Source organism: Meles meles, chromosome 12 (assembly GCF_922984935.1).
Source record: "Meles meles chromosome 12, mMelMel3.1 paternal haplotype, whole genome shotgun sequence".
NCBI lineage: Eukaryota > Metazoa > Chordata > Mammalia > Carnivora > Mustelidae > Meles > Meles meles.
In genome coordinates, this window is record NC_060077.1 from 27,317,329 (window position 1) to 27,339,380 (window position 22,052).

The window sequence follows — 22,052 nt, forward strand, 5'->3', positions numbered from 1 at the left end:
AATTCCCTGGTTATGGGGGAAAAAACCTTAGTGAAGCAGATAAAGCTTGGACACCTAGGATTCAAAGACTAGTATCAGAGCACCTGGGCTAATGTGAGCTTAGGTATGGCACAGTATTCCTAGGCATTCCTCCTGGCTTTTAGAGTTCTAAGGGAAGAATTTACTCCTGAGGTTAGATGTGTAATCAATAAATGGGCCCCTTTAAATGAAATAAATTTTTGTGATTTTAAAGAGGCATGGAGGGGAGGGTCCAGCATTATGAATACTCATTCCAATTCCTATGGCTCAGTGTTCAGATGCAGTACAGAGTGGCCATTTCACCTTTAGCAAAGCTGATGTGCAGCTGGTGGTCATTTCTTCCTCTCTGGTTGTAGAGGATAGGATGGAACAGATCCAGGACCTGGGAGGGGAATGCTTTCTTTGGCTACAGGGCTTTCCCACTTCCAGCCACTGAATATCATAAGCACTCAGAGTCAGAGCTTCTTACTTTAAAGAGGAGGACACAGAGACATGGAGAGGTGAAATGTTTTATCTACGGTCAGGCCTATAATGACAGCATTGGTGTTACAACCCAGGTCCTCTGACCACTAGCCTTTGTGTGTGTGTGTGTGTGTGGTCTCTTTCTAAGTCACCGTTCTCTCCTTACCTTCTGACTCTGCATCTCCTCCTCCACCAAGAAAGACAATGATATTAGGTCTCCTGGGGCAAGAGAATCTGCAGGGGAGCTAAGACGCCAGTCCTCAGGAGACCTGTCTTGGGAGAGGGAGTTGTGCATTAGCACATAAACTTGGAGGTGGTGTGAGGCAGTCTCTATGCCAACTAATAGAGGCAGGGAATAGGAGATGTGATTGGTGGGGAGCTGAGCCATTGGAGGGCCCCAAGGAGCTTAAGGAGGTGGAGGTGGGGAAGCTAAGATTGGAGAGGAGATGCAAGGGCATCATTCCCAGGGTTATGACCTGGTGGCCCTTTACACACCCTGAATCATATTAGGTTTTATGCAACAAAACAGCTTGTTCATTGCATCTAGGGGAGGTCTATTTTCTTTCATACTTGGCAATTTGGAAATAAAAGATTTACCATGATCATCCCTTAATACTACCTATTCTGGTAGTATTTTGGAGCTGCTATGAAAATTCTTGATTCTGGTACTCTCTCTTTGGTTTAAATTAGCAGCTCACCATCCTGTCAGGTAGAAGGTTTTTTATGGGATTATATGAGGCAGGGAGGAGAAAGAGAACTGCATCAAGAACATAACTGGTAAATTTGGGGGTGAAGAGGAAACATTTCTTTCTAAAGTTTCATGAGATAATCTTGATATAAGCACCTAGAATCAAGCCTGCCATGTAAGAGATTCTTGGTGATGTTCTTGTTGTGTTTGAGTCAAGGTGGACTCCATTTGGGCTGAGAAGATAAAACTGATGTTGCTGAAGTTTCTCTCCATTCCAGAGTATGGGTGGGTTTTCCCTCTCATGGACTCTTTAGTACCTGTTTTTGGGAATAGATCTAATAAACCTTTGCACACTAAGGTGTAAATGATGGAGAATAGCTTAGATCAGCAGTCTACAAGTGTGTTAGGAGGAACCTCAAGGTGTTAATAGTTATTTCTTGGCAAACAAAGTTCTATAGTTAAATAAGTTTGTGAAGGATCATTTACCATGTTACCCTCCTGGGGATTCATAGTACATACTGTATATTAAAGGCTCAGGGGAGTTGTGAGGTGAGGAAACTGTCTTAACTTTGCTTAATCCAGCATTTTACAGATCTCTGACTAGGGAATCCTTTTCTTCCCCCCCATGGGATATCTGTTATCATCTTGAATAAAGCCTGTTGAGAAACTTAGGAATAGAACATGGTTCTGAGGTGTTTGTGGTTTTTTTTTAATTAAAAAAATTTTTTTTTGTGGTAAGAACACTTAACATGCCACCTATGCTTTTGACAAATTTTAAGTGTAAAATACGTTGTTGTTGACTATAGGCACAATGTTGTGTGGCAGATCTCTAGAGCTTATTAATTTTACTTAACTGAAACTTTATGCCTGTTGATTAATAATTCCCATTTCCTTCTCCCCTCAGCCTCTGGTATTCACCATTCTAGTTTTTGATTATACAAATTTGAGTGTTTTAGATACTTTATATATGTGGAATTGTGTAGTACTTGTCTGTCATATTCTTATCCAGGGATAAAAATATGAACATTTAATTGGGGGATTTAACCAAAGGGCAAGAGGGGTGTGAACCAACATTGGGCCCAGAAATCACAGGCATTGACAATACTCAGGAGACACCTTCTGCTACTCCCTTCAAGTTTGCCTCTTTGTCTTTGCAGCTGAAGTGCCTCAACCAGGCTCCGGGTGCAGCCTACAGCCAAGTGGCCTCCTTCACCCCTAACTCTGCCTCTTCTCTTCTTCTAGGCAGACATCTTTTCTGGGGCCATATTTATCAACTTGGCCTTGGGTCTGGATCTGTACCTGGCCATCTTTCTCTTATTGGCAATCACTGGTCTTTACACAATCACAGGTGAGTCCATACAAATGACTCAGCCAAAGCCCAGGAAAGGAGAAGGAAGTAGGAGACATAGCTTTTCCTCCTGAGGAAGAGAGATACACCCAGGAAACAGTTTTAGGATGGAGTGTTTGCTTAGTCTCAATGCTCAGACCCTAACAAGTTATATGGGGACCCCAGAAAACTCTAGTGTTAGCTGGAATAGTCAGTGTAACTTCTTCTAGGAAGTGTGGCCGGGACTGGGCTTCCAGGTTGTGGCTAGAAGTTGGCTGAGTTGGGAGAATCAGAGAGGGAGTGCCAGGTGCAGGGATGGGGAGAGCAAAGGAATGGAGTCAGGAATGGGCATGGCATGGTGCTGGGGCAGGGTGAGTAGCAGGTGCATTTAGTTGGAGAAGGGTGGTCAATGGGAGGTAGCTGAGGTGTGTGTGTGGAGTGGTAAGTCCAGGTAGTTCAAAAGAGGTCACAGTGCAGGGAGTTTGGAAGCCAGAAGAAGGCCTTGGGTTTGATGTGATAGGCACTGGGAGGCACTGTAGGCGGGAAGGGAGGGAGTGACACACAAAAAAAGAGATTTTAGAGGAAGACTTGACAGATGACTAGAGAAGCTGGTGACAGGAATAGCAGTTGGGATGTTACTCTGCTCCTGATAGTGGGCCCAGGGTGAGCAATGGAATTTACTGCCCAACTGCAACCCCACAGCTTTGGGGACAAGAAGTTACCAAATGGTCTGAGTAAAGAGAGAGCGGACGTGCATGGAAGTAGCCCTTCAAAAAGTGCTGATTCATTAACACCCAAACACCCTGTAGAGATGGACGCTCTTTGCTCTTCCTTGCCTTTGTGGGACAAAGTTCTTACCAGAGCCATCTCCTTTGCGCCATCTTCTGCCTTCAGTCACATCAAACTCTTCTTCCTCAAATAGGGAGAAACATTCTCCTTTTTCCAAGGTCTTCCCAGCATTTCTGTGAAAAGTAGAGGTGTAGAAACATGTTGGGTAGTAGATTGCTATAACAAGACAAGGGAGGAAAGGAAAGAAAGGCAGACAGGTGACTGAGAGGTGTGCTTAGAGGATGTGCAGAGGGAGAGGGGCAGGGAGTGGGCAAAAGACAGACACAGGTGTTCCTCCTACGTGAGGTCACATGTATTATTTCCTTTGTCTGTTTAGGGGGCTTGGCGGCTGTGATTTACACGGACACTTTGCAGACAGCGATCATGCTGGTGGGGTCCTTTATCCTGACTGGGTTTGGTAAGTGGGGCTGGGGCAGGCTGAGGAAGCAGGGAGGCAGAAGCCGAGGCCTAGGGAGAAAAAAGCAAGTGTAGCATCCCTGCTTGCTGCTGGCCCAGACAGTGAGCTGGGTATCCTCTGCCCTCCCCAGGGAAGCGGTCAAGCCTGGATTTTCTACCATAGTGAATGTCTGGGGGCAACTTCCTCAGCCCTGGAGAGCTCAGGCTGGGCCAGGCTCAGGCAATACCTGGTCCCTGCTGCCCGTTCTAGATGAACTGAGCCAGTAGTCCCCAGTGTGGACCTCTGATGTCATGGTCTGCTCTCCATGGAGAAACTGGACAAAAAAGGGATATGTCTAAATATGCATCAGGCTAAATAAATTCAATGTTGTATCTTAAACCTTAGATTATATCTTGTCTATATTTGATGTTAAATGTCCTTTATTTTATGAATTGATGATAGTAAGTGATCATTTTCTTGTTTATATCCTTACTTGACAAAATTTAAACAATTAGCCAGTCTATATTGACCCGACCCCAACTTTGAAATTTTATTTGTTTGTAAAAATCCTAAAAACAAGACTGGAAACCCTAGATCTAGAGATACTAATTATGGGAGAATCTAAAATGCATTTTGTTTTTTAAATAGGGCTCATACTCTCTGTGGTTCCTGTGAAGCTCTTATCTACTCTCTATTCCCTGTTTCCAAGAGCTTCCATTTGGTTTTCCCCAGTGACGATGGTGGTGGTAGTGGGGTCTGCAGAACAGAGACTAGAATGACTTATTCAAGAACACACAGCAAAGAGGTGGTAGGGCTCCAGGCTCCTCCCTCTTTCTCTGTCTATCCTACCACACTTCTGTGACCAGGGATGGTATGGCTGAGTCTGTGGATCTCCAGGTTGCTATGCAGGATTTTAAAGGCTGCTGCTGACAGTGAAGTGTGAGGGGAAAAACGTCTTTGAGTCTTCAAAACCAAAGTCTCTCTTTTAATAAATTCAAATACTTTCCCTTTTTGAAAAGGTTTGTGGTTGGAATACTTTCACATATTACTGCTTTAGACCCTCACAGTCAACCCCCCACCCCAGGAAGCTGGGCAGGGTTAATAATCCCATTCTATGGATGAGAGAGCTGAGGCCTAGAATAGGAAAGTGACTTGCCCAAGACCACACAGGGAGGATGGTTTCTCAGGCATTCATAGGAAGAAACCTGAATGAAGAGCTGAGAGTTTTAGGTTGCTTGTTGCTGATGTTTTCCAGCTTTTCACGAAGTGGGAGGGTATGATGCCTTCATGACAAAGTATATGAATGCCATTCCAACTGTGATTACTGCGGGAAACATCACCATCAAAGAAGAATGTTATACACCAAGAGCTGACTCCTTCCACATCTTCCGAGATCCCATCAAAGGAGACCTGCCATGGCCTGGGCTCATCTTTGGGTTGTCCATCCTTGCCCTGTGGTACTGGTGTACTGATCAGGTACCTATGCTGGATGTGTGGGGTGGAAGGGGTGTTCCCAGATCTCTACAGGGACTCCTATCTAAGGCTTGTGGTGTTGGATACAGTAGGGCAGGGCTCATATGGTCTGGGGTCACTGAACCTTGCAACAAGGGAATTCCAGGCCAAGAACCAAGGACATGTGGGTGGGGAGCTGAAGGTAGCCAGAGAGCAATGAGAGGTCTCTGGCCTGCACCCCTCTCTTACGGGCTTTCCCTGGCAGGTCATTGTGCAACGCTGCCTCTCAGCCAAAAACATGTCTCACGTGAAGGCCGGCTGTATCTTATGTGGGTACATGAAGCTGCTGCCCATGTTCCTCATGGTGATGCCAGGAATGATCAGCCGCATCCTATACACAGGTGATGCCTCTTGCTGGACTCAGCAACCACTCTCTCCCACTTTCCTCTCTCTATGTCACTTCAAAAGACCTTTAGCTCCCTGTTCTTTCTCTTCTGCCCTCTTCTTTTTTATTTGCCACAATTACCAAACATTATTGTTTCCCCTTTACACAGCAAAAACTTGAGGTCACAGAACCTGTGGGGTTGTCTTCCCTGTTCCTAACATTGACAATTACTTTAGACCCTTTTGCTAATTCTCTGAAGTCCTGATGCACCTCTAGCTGTAACTTCTTTCAACTAATATTAGCTAACTTTTTGCTCAGTCTTCCTCAGGCTCTGGTAGTGTGTACGATGTCTTTAATGTCAAAGGACCCTGGCCAGTCTCTAATTGCTTATGCTCAGAACCCTGTTTCTTGGGCCATTTCTTTGAAGAGCTCCTTGCCTTGTACTTTACTATCTAGGGTAATAGAGTCTTTTTGGCCATTTTGTGGCTTCTCCAGCTTTGCCAGTTGCATTTTTTTGGTCAGCCATCATAGGTCCAAACTGTTTCTTGGAATATGAAATAATAGCCAAAAAGAGAGTGCCAGGGAGTAAAACTTTGCTGAGCTCCCAAAATGAAGACAGGACAGTCTGGGGGCACTTGCTGCCATTGGCTCCTTTTAGGTATACTCCTATACGGCTCACCTGTCATGAGAAAAATATCTGTAACTGAATAATTTATATTGTAATAATAATATATAAGGAAATTACAAATTATATGTTATATAATTTATGTTGTACAACACACACAAAAATATTTGAGATAGTGCGATAATGAATTGGTGGTCTATGGAGCAGCACTAAATGATGTAACTATAGTAGGTACCTAATAAATGTTTGTTGATTTAATTCTAAAGAAGTTACTGGAATTTTCTCCAAGTCTCTAGATCATTTTCCCTTCCCATCTCAGGCTACTTCTTATCTTTCTCTACCCAAGATTTTTCACATTTTGGAAGTACTACCCAATAGCCCTCCCACTGAGGAACTCCTTCAGTCATCTGGGTGTTCAATCCTACTTGTAAAAATGCTGCTGCAAATAAACCTCAAATTAAGAGCCGTGGGTCACTATGATCATCAGGAGAAACAAGACAATAGTCACTGCTATGTTGTAGGGAGGCCTAGCTAAAGTCTAAAGGCTGTGTCCCCTCTCTATCCACCCTGAGCATTGCTTTATTTTATCCCTCCTCTACTTAACTCTTTCCCCCCAGTCAGATCTTGGAGATTGTCGTATCAGTAGGGCAAGGGCATGGCATTATAGAGATCAACTTGAAGTTGCACTCTGTGGAACCAATTCAGGGCCTTGGACAGGAATGTCCTGTTTGAAGTCTTATTTTAAGAAAGTGAGTCTCAGGAATACTTCCTTGATTTCTCCTTGCTGACATGGCTCTTCATCTTTTCCCAGAAAAAGTTGCCTGCACCGTCCCCTCGGAATGTAAGAAATATTGTGGTACTGAGGTTGGATGTACAAATGTTGCTTACCCGACGTTGGTGGTGGAGCTCATGCCCAATGGTGAGAGTCATTTTTCTGGCAAAGTCTTTCTTTGGAGGCTGATTTGGCTTCCTCTTTATGTAGATTCCTGTGGCTCTCTGGGCAAAAGCCACTTCTGAGCTTGGGGGCCCAGTAGGGAAGGCTTTCCTCTGGGTGTCCTCAGCTTTTGAACACATCTTTCCTCATTGGAAAAGAGACAGTTTAGGTTGAGCTCTATGAGATCTAGCATGTGTTCATCAGTCAGGTGTGGAAAAGAGGTGATCTGAAAATGCGTTAGTGAAAAACACAACTTTTCCATGCTCATCTAGAAGATCTTTCAGAACTTTCCAACAGACATTAACATGAAAGCTTGAAATAAGTGGATTTTTTCCTTGGAAATGCATTAACATTCCGAGGAAAAAACTGGAGGGAAAGGCAAAACAGTTTTAACTAAGAATGAGGAAGTTTTAAAAACTTCCCAAAGAGACAACTTATGGAATGGGGGAAGATTTTATTTGCAAATGACACTACACATAAGGGGCTGGTATTCAAGATCTATAAAGAACTTCTCCAACTCAACACACAAAAAACAAAGAATCAAGTCAAAAAATGGGCGGAAGACATGAATAGACACTTCTCCAAATAAGACATACAAATGGTTAATAGACACATGAAAAGATGTTCGGCATCATTAGCCATCAGGAAAATTCAAATCAAAACCACACTGAGATACCACCTTATAACATTTAGAATGGCAAAAATGAACAAGGCAAGAAACAGCAAATGTTGGAGAGGTTGTAGAGAAAGGGGAACCCTCTTACACTGTTGGTGGAATGCAAGTTGGTGCAGCCACTTTGGAAAACAGTGTGGAGGTTCCTCAAAAAGTTAAAAATAGAGCTACCCTTTGACCCAGCAATTGTACTACTTGGTATTTACCCCAAAGATGGAGATGTAGTGAAAAGAAGTGAAAAGACATGCACCCAATGTTCATAGCAGCAATGTCCAGAATAGCCAAACTGGGAAAGGAGACTAGATGCCCTTCAACAGATGAATAGATAAAAAAGATGTGGTCCATATAAACACTGGAATATTACTCAGCCATCAGAAAGGATGAATACCCAACATTTGCATCAACATGGATGGAACTGGAGGAGACTACACTAAGCGAAATAAGCAGAAGACGACAATTATTATATGGTTTCCCTTATTTGTAGAAAATAAGGAATAGCACGGAGGACATTAGAAGAAGGAAGGGAAAAATAAAGGGGAGGGTAATCGGAGGGGTAAATGAACCATGAGAGACTATGGACTCCGGGAAACAAACTGAGGGTTTTAGAGGGGAAGGAGGTGGGAAATGGGTTATCCCAGTGATGGATATTAAGGAGGACACATATTTATTATTATTATTATTATTTTTAAAATTTTTTTATTTGTTTATTTACAGCATAACAGTGTTCATTGTTTTGGCATCACACCCAGTGCTCCATGCAGTACGTGCCCTCCCTATTACCCACCACCTGGTTTCTCAACCTCCCACCCCCCCCCGCCCCTTCAAAACCCTCTGGTTGTTTTTCAGAGTCCATAGTCTCTCATGGTTCATCTCCCCTTCCAGTTTCCCTCAACTCAAGGAGGACACATATTGCAATGAGCACTGGGTGTTATACACAAACAGTGAATCACGGAACACTACATCAAAAAATAATGATGTACTGTATGGTGACTTACATAACATAATAAAAAAATTAATAAAGAAATAAAATAAACAAAAACAACAACAAAAAAGGATGAGGAAGTTTGAGGCAGTAGATGGAAGGGCCACAAGGGAGCTACAGAGAATGTGTTATCCTTGGAGTCCAGAATAGTTAGAGGTTTGGGGTTAGCTAGGCCTGTAGGGTTACTGTTCATATTTCATGTCAAAGAAAAAATCTAATTCTGGATCAAGGGATATAAACCTCATAAGGTTAAGGGGCCTCAGGAGACTAAAAATTCAAAGGTGCTGAACAGGAAAATTTGCAATAAACTTACAAAATTTTATCATTGAGAAGAAGCCTAGAGATTAGTCAAACCTCTCCATTTTATAGTTAGGGAAAACTGAGACCTAAAGAAGGAAAATGATTTTTTCCAAGGCCACACAGCAACTCAGTATTTGGCTTGCTTAACTGTGCTCAAGGTTGGAATTGAAGAATTTTTTTTTAAACTGCAAACAGGATGTGTGACCTTGTGCAAACATTTGCATTCAAATTCTATAAAAATGGGGGTAATCGTTAACAATTCCACTGAACCAGGCTGCTTATTAATTAAGGTTGCAATAAGAAGAGTCACATGGCTGGTTCTTTTAGAGTTCTGGTTTGGATTACACTGTTTATTTATTTATGTTATTTATCTTTCTCTCATTTTTTTAAGATTTAAAATTTTTTTGGAATGATTTACTTATATTTATTTATTTTAAAAAGATTTTATTTATTTATTTGTCAGAGAGAGAAAGCACAATCAGGGGGAATGGCAGGCAGAGGGAGAAACAGTTCCCTGCTGAGGGACCCTGATGTGGGACTCAATACCAAGACCCCAGGATCATGACCTGAGTCAAGGCAGGTGATTAATGGACTGAGCCACCCAAGCGCCCCTACTTAGTTATTTTAGAGAGAAAGCACGAGTGAATGGGGGAGGGGCAGTGGGAGAGAGAGAGAGAGACCCTTGAAGCAAACTCTGCTCAGTGCAGAGCCCCACATGGGGGTCAATCCTAGGATCCTGAGATCATGACACGAGGCAAAACCAAAGAATCAAATGACAGAGCCACCCAAGTTCACCTAAAATTTTTTTTTAAAGTAGCGGTGCCTGGGTGGCTCAGTGGTTAAATCCTCTGCCTTCCGCTCAGGTGATGATCTCAGGGTCCTGGGATAGAGCCGCACATTGGGCTCTCTGCTCAGCAGGAGTTGAATTGTGTGCCTTAAGTGATGAATCATATGTATGTGAATTATAGCTCAGTAAAGTTTTCAATGGAAAAAAAAAAAGACAAGGCTGTATTCCCAGCTATGACCCTAAGCAAGTTATGCCAACCTCTGGGCCTCACTTCTTGGTGTGTTGAATGGGGATAATACTACCCTTCCCAAATCAGTTCTTTTAAAATTTCTCCCAATCATGGCAAACATGGTTTGCTATAATCTCTATTACTACTTCCATGCCAAGGAGAACATAAAGGTGTCCCTGCTAGGGAATCTTTGTTAGTATATTCAGAGGTGTGCAACCATCACCATAATTTTAGAAAACTTTTATCACCTCCAAAAAATCCTGTACCCATTAACAATCACCCCATATTTTGCCCCATCCCCTAGGCAACTGTTGATCTACTCCCTCTCTCTATGGATTTGCTTATTTTGAGCACTTAACATAAACAGGGTTATACAGTGGTTGTTCTTTGTGTCTGGCTTATTTCACTTAGAAGAATGCAAGGTTTATCCACATTATAGCATGCGTTAGTACTTCACCCTTTTTACTGATAAATAATATTCCATTGCATGGATACATCACACTTTGTTTATCACACTTTGATGAACGTTGTCTTGTTTCTACTTTTTAGCTATTATAAATAATACTACTATGAACATTCATATTTGAGTTTTTAAAAATATTTATTTATTTATTTTAGAGGGAGAGAGAGTGGGGGGCACAGATGAAGAAGGAGAGAGAAAATCCTAAGCAGACTCCCCACTGAGCACGGAGCCCAATGAGGGGCTCAATCTCATGACTCTGAGATCATGACCTGAGCCAAAATAAAGAGTCAGACACTCAACCGACTGAGTCATGTTCATGTCCCAAGTTTTTATGTGAACATGCATTTTTATTTCTTTTGAACAGATACCTAGGAGTAAAATTAATAGGTCATATGGTAACTGCATGTTTGATTTGAGAAACTGCCAGAGTATTTGCAACAGTGGCTGTGTCCTTTTACATTACTGCCATCAATGTATGAGGGGTCCTATTTCTCCACTTCTTCACCCACACTTGTTATTTGTCTTTCTTTTTTTAAAATTATAGCCACCCTAGTGGGTACAAAGTAGTATTTTATTGTGGTTTTTGGTTTGAATTTCCTTGATGTTGAGCATGTTTTCATGTGATTATTAGCCACTTGCTTATCTTCTTTGGAGAATCTCCTATTCTAGTTCTTTGTCTATTTTTAATTGGATTATTTATCTTTTTTATTATTCAGTTATATGTGTCCTTTTTATATTCTGCACACTAGACCCTTATTAGACATATGAATTGCTAGTATTTCTTTCCATTCTATGGAGATTTCACCTTATTGAAAACATCATGTTTTTGAATCATAGTTTGAATCTTTCTGCTATACCATGAATTTTTAAAATAAAAGACCTTATAAAACTCCTCTTAGATGGAATCACACATATATCATCAGCACCATCACCATTACCTACTATCACCCCATCACCACCATCACCACCACCATCATCATCATTCAGTTGCAAAGTATTTACTCATATATATTTTGTCCTTATCTCTTTGTTGACTGCTTTGGGCTTACAGTATATTTTAAAGCCACAATTCATTCCTTGAAATATCTAGTCTTTCTGGAGAGACAAGTTGTAGAACATGGCATGGTTTTGGAAGGCAAACAAACCTTGAGTTCTCACAATTTCCAAGTACAAAAGAGCTGAGTTGCTGTGTGTGCCACTCAGATCCTTCTTCTCTTTCAGGACTGAGAGGCCTGATGCTGTCAGTCATGTTGGCCTCTCTCATGAGCTCCTTAACTTCCATCTTCAATAGTGCCAGCACCCTCTTCACCATGGATATCTACACCAAGATCCGGAAGGGAGCATCTGAGAAAGAGCTCATGATTGCAGGAAGGTAAGTGCAGCATCTTCTTGCCACCCACCATGAAAATTTGAATGATCTGTACTATCCCTTAAGGTAGAGAAGACTGGTACATGCTTGGGTAGAATAGGAGTAACCTCTGTCATTAGTCATATTAACACTTTAATGGCATTTAACTTTAAATTGAGGATCATCGGGGTGCCTGGGTGGCAGATGGTTAAGACTCTGCCCTTGGCTCATGTCATTATCTCCAGGTCTTGGGATTGAGCCCCATGTTGGGTTCCCAGCTTGGTGGGGACTCTGCTTCTCCCTCTCCCTCTGCTTCTCCCCCTGCTTGTGCTCTCTCTGTCTCTGTATCTCTCTCAAATGAATAAATAAATTAAAAAAAAGAAAAATATAAATTGAAGATCATCAAACAATGCCTGTCTGGAGTAAGATATGACATCAGAAATCATCCAATCTAACCCTCAGTTTATCAACAGACAAAAGGAGGCTTGTCTTGCCTAAATCCACGTAGTCTGGACAGTGACAGAAACAGGACCGGAATTCAGGCCAACTGAGTCCTTGTTCAAGGCCCTTTATGCTGCCGCATGTGGCCCTCTTCAGCCCTCTACACTGTAGTTCTTCACATGGGCCATCTTCAAGGCCCAGACGCCTCTGATGCCTTGACCATTTGCTGCAACATTTTGCACTACTACTGTGCGGGTCAAGAGATACCGTGCTTGGGAGAATGCTCTGTAAAGTCTAAAACACCACGCTATATGTACATTTGTTATTGCAAATGAGATAGTGGACACAACAGAATACTGAAAGACAGAAGGGTTGATACGTGGGTCAGAGGTACTCATAATCTTGACTATCTATTGAGCAGATGCTTGGAGAGAGGACTAAAGCTCTGCTGTATCTCTTTCTGGGGCTCTGGCAGGTCAGCTTCCTCGGAGCAGAGGAATCAAGTCCCTGTGAGGTCAATCAAGAAAAAGTTCCATAGTGAGTGTGGGAAGGGTATGGGCTGCCACCTCATAGGTCTCATCAATAAGATTAGGGCAAAGGAAGGAAAGGGGACAGGCCACTGTCAGGTGTTGAGACACCTGGCACTCAGGGAAGATCTAACCAGGCCTGAGTCTACTCCTTTGCTTCACAGAAATCAGAACCATCACCCTAACTGGCTTTCCCTTAGAAAGGACTTTACTGTTTCCTGTTTCTCCCCTCCTCCCCTTTATCTATAAGATGCAACATGAGAATAGAACCATTTTGTTGCTTTGCTCAGGGATGGCCCCCTTGGCTCTGAGATTGTTGGGGCCCACACTTTTGTACATTCCATGACTGCTGCCCTAGATTTTATCCCCGCCCTAGATGAGCTTATAGAAAACAATTCCAGACTTTGCTATGGTGACTGTAAGAGCAATCAAGGGCTCAAAGAAGGAAGAGGTGAACATGGCATGCAGTAGTTGGGGAAAGCTCCTGGAAGAGGGAGGCCTGACCTGAGGCCAAAATGGTGGGTAGGATTTGGGTATATGGGGGCAGTGGAAGAGGATTCCAGAAGGAGAAATATATGAGTGAAAACACTGCTTTGTAAAGGTTAGTTTAAGATTCTTTTGCCTGAAATTCATGTAAGGTAAAGGAACCATAGCCATCTTTCTAATTAAATCAAAAGCACAAGTAAGGGGAGCTTGTAAGGGAACCCCCCAATCTCTTCATGAGTTGAAGTGAAATTTAAGAGGAGAGCTGGAAATACTTGGTAGTGTCCCTTTCTTTCTAGACTGTTCCTTTATAAACTCTTTTTCGTTGTGGTCTTCACTTTATTATGAAGAAGAGGAGGAGAAGGGGAAGGAGGAGAAGGAGAAGAAAATAAAAATTATGGCCTTTACTATTTATTGAGTACCTACTGTTTTCTAGGTGTTTTACTATATCTGATCCTTATTCTAGAATTGCAAGATCAGTCATATTATTCCCAATTCACAGACAGAGAAATTGAGATTCAGAGAGGTTAAGCAAAGTGTCCTATGTCACACATAGAAAAGAAAAATTTGAATCCAGGACCCTTGTTCCTACATTCTACTACTTGTCAAAGTGTGATTCTCTTATGGCAGTTACTGGTTTAGGTTTGTTAAGTGCATTTCATTTATTCACAGGCACAGATGACTTTCTCATAGAGGCAGAATACAGATGGAAAAAAAGCCTCAAGAATGAATTTGCTAATTATTTTTCCTTGCCTATGGTAATATTACACACACACACATAATGTGTATATATAATATACAATAAATGGAATGATACATACATATAAATATCTACATTTATGTTCATATATATTTGCTATATATATATAATATATATACACATCTGACATATAGTAATCATACACACATGATACATATATATATCATACATCTGACACATAGTAATATGTATTTATTCATATAGAGCCATTTATTGACGTTGTATTGGGGGGTTTTGATTTCAGGTTGTTCATCCTGGTGCTGATAGGTATCAGCATTGCCTGGGTACCCATTGTGCAGTCAGCACAAAGTGGGCAGCTCTTTGATTACATCCAGTCCATTACCAGTTACTTGGGACCACCCATTGCAGCTGTCTTCTTGCTTGCTATTTTCTGGAAGAGAGTCAATGAGCCGGTAGGTTTCATTTTTGCATGTCCTGAAAAGCCACTCCTACACAGAAATTCCCACCTGGAGTGCCATATTCTGTTTGGGAGGGATTCTATTTCCCAGAGATCTCAAGCAGAAATAGATGTGCTGCTGAAGGTTTTCATGGCAAAGCCTTCAGGGACTCTCCTGGGTATACATTCTTTTGGATTCACCTCTCCTCCTTGCTGCAGGTTCCAAACCCATTCCCAACTAATGATATACATGTTCCATCCAATCTGAGTGACTTTGGCCTGTTAACATGGCACTAGCCGGGAAGTTTGTACCCTGGGCGAGCAGCTCCAGAGGAAGTCCTAGCACAGGCTCCCTCTAGTGGTTCCTTTAAAAAAAATTTCCTTTTTAAAAAAAGTTATATTCAGCCACTGTATGGTACATCATTATTTTTTGATGTAGTGTTCAGTGATTCATTAGTTGCATGTAACACCCAGGGCTCATCACAATACGTGCCCTCCTTAATACTCATCACCCTGTTACCCCATCCTTTCACCCACTTCTCCTTTGTAACCGTCAGTTTGTTTCCCAGGGTCTGTAGTCTCTCATGGTTCATCTCCCTCTCTGATTTCTCTCCCTTCTGATTTCCCTCCCTTCCCTTATGATCCTCTGTGCTATTGTTTACATTCCACATATGAACAAAGCTATATGATAATTGTCTTTCTCTGCTTGACTTATTTCACTTGACATAATCCCCTCCAGTTCCACCCATGTGATGCAAATGGTGAGTATTCATCCTTTCTGATGGCTGAGTAATATTCCATTGTATATATGTGCCTCTAGTGGTTCTGCAGTGAGCTTGGCTTTCCAGCCAGTACCTCTCAAGGCCCAGTGAAAAATGATGTCCTGGTGCTCAAGCAATTTATATGCAAAACAACATAAGGTAGATAATAATTGAGGGATAAAACATAGCACAGAATATGAGAAGGATTCACAGAAGGACTATATTAGCATGTGCTGAACTAGAGGGAAGAGAGGGTGTGCAAAGCAGAGAGAGAACAGCACCAGAACTCGGAGGCAGAAGTGCAAGGATAAGCGTGAGGATGAGGGGTTTGAAAGGCATTTCACATGACTTGAGAAGGAGTTCGTGTGTATGGGTTAATGGAAGAAATGCTAGACAAGAATGTTGAAGTTAAATTAGGAATGGCTCCTTTGAAAGCCAGGCTAAAGAGTTTGGATTTTCATTGGGGGTGCCGTTACAGGTTTTGAAGCACCATGAAAGGATGCCTTTGGATGTGGCTTCTGACTGGGGTGCTGCTCACCTGTCTCTGTATTAAACCATCTGCACACTCAGGGAAGCCTGGGATCAAGTGGGGGTAATAACTGTGTAGCCTATTTTCTGAAGAAGTATCAATGATGACATATTTTTTGTTAGAGACAACCCCTTTCTCCCAATAGGACAGAAACAAATATACACTTGGGAAATACCTCACTGGAATGACCCAGCTTTGAAGTGTAAAATTATGTGTGCTTCTCTTCACTCAACATTTGCCATTAGGAACATAGTCCAGATTTGCTGGCAACACAAAACTGCATGCACAGATAAATACCCTTGAGAGATCAGAATTAAACCTGCAAGTGATCATGACTGGTTTGAGAAATAAGCACACTCTTAAGATTTATTTCAGTAGGGTTTGGCAGAAGCTGAGAGATTTCTAAAATACAAGTTAGTATAGTGTGGCTAGAAGCCCAACTGGGTATTGCTGTGTACTAAAAACAGATTCAGTTCAACAAAGGACTGTGGCAGTCAAAAAATAAGGCTAAAAATCAGGATAGAGTGTAGTGGTTCTGAACTGGGGGAGATTTTGCCCTTCCTCAAGGGAACTTTTGGTGAAGTCTGGCAACATTTTGATTGGCTTTGATTCAGAAAATGCTACTAATATCTATTGTGTGGAGGCCAATACACAAGACAGCTACCCCCATGCTCACCCCCCAGTCCCAAAAGAATTATCCAGCCCAAATGTCACAGGTCTGAGGGTGAGAAGCCATTGCTAGAGTCTCTGGAGAGCAGCACATAGAGACTACAAAATGATTCTCAGGACTGGTCAGGGATTGTGTTTAATGAGGGGTGACTCATTAAAGTCTTGAGGAAAATGTCAAAATTTCCCAGATTTTTCAAGAGCCTCTTGAGAATAAAATTAAAGGAACAGGAAGATGCTAATTGCCAAAAGAGAAGGACTATATGTGGCTAATTCAATTAAATAATTAATTGAAATTAAGTGAAAATTGAAATTAAATTTTAAAAGTTTTATTTATTTATTTGTCTGAGAGAGAGAGAGAGTGCACACAAGCAGGGTGAGAGAGCCAGGTAGAGCAGGCAAAGGGAAAAGCAGGCTTCTGGTGAGCAAGGAACCCAATGTGGGACTCAATTCCAGGACTCTGGGATCATGACCTGAGCCAAAGGTAGACACTAACCAACTGATCCAGGCATCCTGCTAATTGGATTTAAATAAAAAGAAAAAAAAGCAAAAAATCAAAAGAGAGGGAAAATTTTATAGTAGATTTTATCAATACTATTCACACAAACTAAAGTAAAAAATAATTTTTTGAATGAATATGTGTGTGGGGAATGAATGGGGGGACATCTTTTTCCTCATCTATCATCTATCTATTTATCTATCATCTATCTATCTATCATCTATCTATCTATCTATCATCTATCATCTATCTATCTATCTGTCTATCTATCATCTATCCTTTACCATCTACAATCATCTATCTACCTAGCAGATACTTCCAGATGTCAGACAAGAGCTATCTGACAACACAAAGGGAACAAATCTTGGTTCCTTAGCTGGGCAAATTCCCAGTTCAGATGGGGAGACAGATTGAGTGATTCCATAGAAGTGGAATTGGTGCTGGCATTGGAGGTGTGTCTACAGTGCAGTCACAGCATGGAGGATCTCCCCACCCAATTCTGTCTTAGGAGAAGAAGAGGGGACATTTAAGCTAGAACAGGTTACCAGGAAGGGAGGAGCTTGTGTTCTCCCAGATAAAGAGTGACCTGTACAAAGACCTAGGACATGGATACACTGATAATGGAACACACCTGGGATATAAAGTGCAGGGGTACCCATGGCTAGGAAAGTTCAAGGATCAACATTTGACGTGAAAGCTCTTTTTTACCACCCTTCTATGAACTCACTGTACTTTGTCACTGATCATTTTAAAATGTGGCCTCTAGATTCAGACTTGTTCTCTAGGTGAGGACTGACCGAAAGGAAGCAAGAAGGAAATAAGGAAGGAAGGAAAGGAGGGAAGGGGTTTAAACAAACCCTGAAAAATTGTACCCTGGTATTTTTAGTCTCTTAAAGGATTTCCACATTTCTAATATGCAAACCCAAAACTTAATGTAAAGACACATAATATAATCTTGTGTTTTCAAATTAAAAATAGTGACTTTGGATCTATTAAAGGGGCTAATGAAGAAAGTAGTATTTATATTTTGATGGAAACATTCCTTTCTCTTCCATCCCTCAAAGACCCAATTTGTTTTTCAAAGACTTCAAGGAAAACAAATTATTTCACAAGTAATTACATTACCTTTGAATGTGCTTAAATCTGGAGTCTGATGGTGATAGTAGCTACAGGAATGAGAGTCAAATTATTTTTAAAATTAAAAATTAATTTTTGGAATTAAGGCTTTGGGTTGACACTAGACACAAGTTATTAGACACTGTTACTCCATTATATTATGAATCTTGTTTTATGACCCAGGTAAAATCATGTCACTGAAACATGATAAACACACCTTCAGGCTTGGCCTGACATCACACTCTTAGTCCTATTCTGGATGCCAACATTCTGGCTTCAGAAGTGCTCCACGTCACTCGGCATCAGGGAAATACAAATCAAAACCACAATGAGATATCACCTCACACCAGTCAGAATGGCTAAAATTAACAAGTCAGGAAATGACAGATGCTGGCGAGGATGTGGAGAAAGGGGAACCCTCCTCCACTGTTGGTGGGAATGCAAGCTGGTGCAACCACTCTGGAAAACAACATGGAGGTTCCTCAAAATGTTGAAAATAGAACTATCCTATGACCCAGCAATTGCACTACTGGGTATTTACCCTAAAGATACAAACATAGTGATCCGAAGGGGCACGTGTACCCGAATGTTTATAGCAGCAATGTCTACAATAGCCAAACTATGGAAAGAACCTAGATGTCCATCAATAGATGAATGGATCAAGAAGATGTGGTATATATACACAATGGAATACTATGCAGCCATCAAAAGAAATGAAATCTTGCCATTTGCGACGACGTGGATGGAACTAGAGCGTATCATGCTTAGTGAAATAAGTCAATCGGAGAAAGACAACTATCATATGATCTCCCTGATATGAGGACATGGAGAAGCAACATGGGGGGTTAGGGGGATAGGAGAAGAATAAATGAAACAAGATGGGATTGGGAGGGAGACAAACCATAAATGACTCTTAATCTCACAAAACAAACTGGGGGTTGCTGGGGGGAGGTGGGATTGGGAGAGGGGGAGGGGGCTATGGACATTGGGGAGGGTAAGTGCTATCGTGAGTGCTGTGAAGTGTGTAAACCTGGCGATTCACAGACCTGTACCCCTGGGGATAAAAATACATTATATGTTTATTAAAAAAAAATTTGGAAGGGGAGGCGAACCATAAGAGACTATGGACTCTGAAAAACAACCTGAGGGTTTTGAAGGGTCAGGGCTGGGAGGTTGGGGGAACAGGTGGTGGGTAATGGGGAGGGCACGTTTTGCATGGAGCACTGGGTGTTGTGCAAAAAGAATGAATACTGTTACGCTGAAAAAATAAATAAAATGGAAAAAAAAAAGAAGGCCTGAAGCTATCATTTGTCTCATTTTTGTTCCTTTTCCTCTGTCTCCCAGGAATGCCCTGATATTTTGTGTGTTTGGTGTTAATTAACCCAAGGTTTTCTTTCACAGGGAGCCTTTTGGGGACTGGTAATAGGATTTCTGATTGGGGTGTCCCGTATGGTGACTGAATTTGCCTATGGAACTGGCAGCTGCATGCAGCCCAGCAACTGTCCCACGATTATCTGTGGTGTGCACTACCTGTACTTTGCCATCATCCTCTTTGTCATCTGTGTCATCATCATCGTGGTTGTCTCTCTCTTCACCAAACCCATTCCAGATGTGCATGTGAGTATCCATTTAGGGGAATGTGTCCTGCCCTTGTTTCGTGCTCATGCTACAACACCCACCTTATTGCCCTTTCCCCAATTAAACATCCCACACTCACATGACTAAAACAGTCCTTGCTTACCATTGGTTTTACATAGAAAGACTCAAGCCAGAAAACACGGTGTGCTAGCAAGGTGGTGTCAAGTGTGTGTCTTCTGTAGGAGTCCTCACATCAGTTATTTCAATCCAGGGGCTAGTCTCTGGATCCTGCTCACCAAGAGACAGCACAGGTCCAAAGGAATGAGATCACATGGGTGAATACAGGGGCTAGCCTGGGTTAGATGCTCAGGTCTCAAACAGAAACTTAGATTTCTTCTAGTAGACCCATGGCATAACTTTCAGGGGTCTTGGCAAGGGATATAGTTACAAAAAAACCACACTCAGGGAAATCTGAAGTATGATATACCCTTAATTTTTTCCCCAATTAACCCTCCAAACAATTATCCATATAATTTGAGGAATTTCAAACAATATCAAAGTCCAATTGATTCAAGACTCCAAAATGGCAAATATTCTTCTTTAATTCTAGATGTCACCCTTGGTTTAGGATTTATTCATAGCTCTCCCAATGCAGATGAAAATTTCCAATTATTGGTCACTTTTCCCATAAACAATATAATCTGGGCATCCAACACAGCTAATACTTTACCTTTTTCAGGTTTCCAAGAACAGAGCTAGAGTTAATCCAAGATCATGTTAGTCCATAGAGAAAGAGAAGGTTTTTTTTTTTTTTAACTTTTTACTCATGCATATACAAATACAGGGACTTATGGAATCCCTAAGAGAGCTTTGACTTCATTGCCAAATTTTCAAAACTATGCCTAATCTTAATGTCAAACAAAGATTGCTTTTATAGAAGAAGAACCACCATTATGTTTATTGGCTGAATCTATCAATAGGCTTTCTTTGTGTTGTATTAACTGCTTCCTGATATCTCAGTGTTTGCAAGTATTGCAGCCCTAAACACATTTAGTCCCAGGATTCCTCTTTTTTTCCCTTAAAGATGTTATTTATTTATTTGACAGAGAGAGACACAGAAGGAGAGGGAACACAAGCAGGGGGAGTGGGAGAGGGAGAAGTAGGATTCCTGCTGAGCAGGGAGCCTGATGCAAGGCTCCAACCTAGGACCCTGGATCATGACCTGAGCTGAAGGCAGACACCCAGGTGCCCCATCTGTGATTCCCCTTGAAGCAGAGAAAGCAACGTAGTCACCAAAGAGGGCATAGCTGGATGAATACATTTCATTGACTTTCAGACTTCTTCAAGTTTCTGGTTTCATGTTCATAGAAACTGTCTCCAGTGCTACTCTATTCTAATATGGTTCATGATTCTACAGATTATCTTCTTATAATGTGACAAACACATGGTGCAAACTCTGCTCTTACACTTCTGGTCTGGAGAAATGGGTTTTTGGTCTTCTTTCTTAGCACCAATGCTAAAAGGAACAAATTTAGTCATCATATATAAGAAGAGTTCATTCATTCAAGACAGACATTTTTTTTAATTTCTTTTCAGCGTTAACAGTATTCATTGCAAACATTTCTTTATTCAAGGCGATCTCTTAGTCTTTGAATATTATAATAAGGGTTTGTATATTCATGTGTATAATTTACATTGAAGTGCTCAACTTATTTAGAGATAATGTGGATAGAAACTGTTATCTCTGTTTTGGTCAGTACTGAGAGACCACAGTACCTTTTTGTTGTTGTTGTTTGCATTTTTTTAATGAGTTTCATTCAGCAAACACTGACCAAATCAATGTCTTAAAAGGGGCATCTCCAATATCCTCTGTATTCTAGAGCAATAACTAATCATCCACTGACACCGTCAGGAAATGATGCACCTTTTCTTTTCTTGAGCACATCTCTTTTTTTTCTCTCAACTTCTTGGCATAAGACACTGTTTGGATCTTTCTGCCAACCTGTTTTGCTTTTTCCACAGCTCCACCGCCTGTGTTGGAGCCTGCGCAACAGCAAAGAGGAGCGTATTGACTTGGATGCAGGAGAGGAGGACTCTCAAGAAACCCCAGAAGAGACCATTGAAATAGGTGATTTGTGATTTAGAGCCTATCCCAAGCCTTAAATGTTACTCCTCCAACAGAAAGACTACCTTACTGAAGTCTTAACAAAATGCCTACATCAGAGCTCAGATCTCTCTTTATAAGTGAGTGAGGTGGGGGATGAGATAAATGGATTTTGGGAAGTTCACTCTGAGGCCTGGTCAAGAGGAATAGAGAGGTGCAGAATCACCTCAGCCTCCTTATACCTCATAGTTCACAGTGCTCTGTAAGTATGATTGGTGTATTTTCTACCCTGA

At 41.6% G+C, this 22,052-nt stretch overlaps 1 protein-coding gene across 1 annotated transcript in view; it reads left to right on the plus strand.

Moving 5' to 3' along the window:
- SLC5A1 (solute carrier family 5 member 1) overlaps window positions 1-22,052 on the plus strand; it is an 82,344-nt gene that overhangs the window by 38,756 nt on the left and 21,536 nt on the right. Inside the window, exons 6-14 of the mRNA XM_046024603.1 lie at window positions 2,411-2,516; window positions 3,661-3,741; window positions 4,976-5,196; window positions 5,438-5,573; window positions 6,994-7,101; window positions 11,772-11,922; window positions 14,354-14,522; window positions 19,479-19,694; window positions 21,678-21,783. Coding sequence (XP_045880559.1) covers window positions 2,411-2,516; window positions 3,661-3,741; window positions 4,976-5,196; window positions 5,438-5,573; window positions 6,994-7,101; window positions 11,772-11,922; window positions 14,354-14,522; window positions 19,479-19,694; window positions 21,678-21,783 — 1,294 coding nt within the window. The remainder of the gene's footprint in view (window positions 1-2,410; window positions 2,517-3,660; window positions 3,742-4,975; window positions 5,197-5,437; window positions 5,574-6,993; window positions 7,102-11,771; window positions 11,923-14,353; window positions 14,523-19,478; window positions 19,695-21,677; window positions 21,784-22,052) is intronic.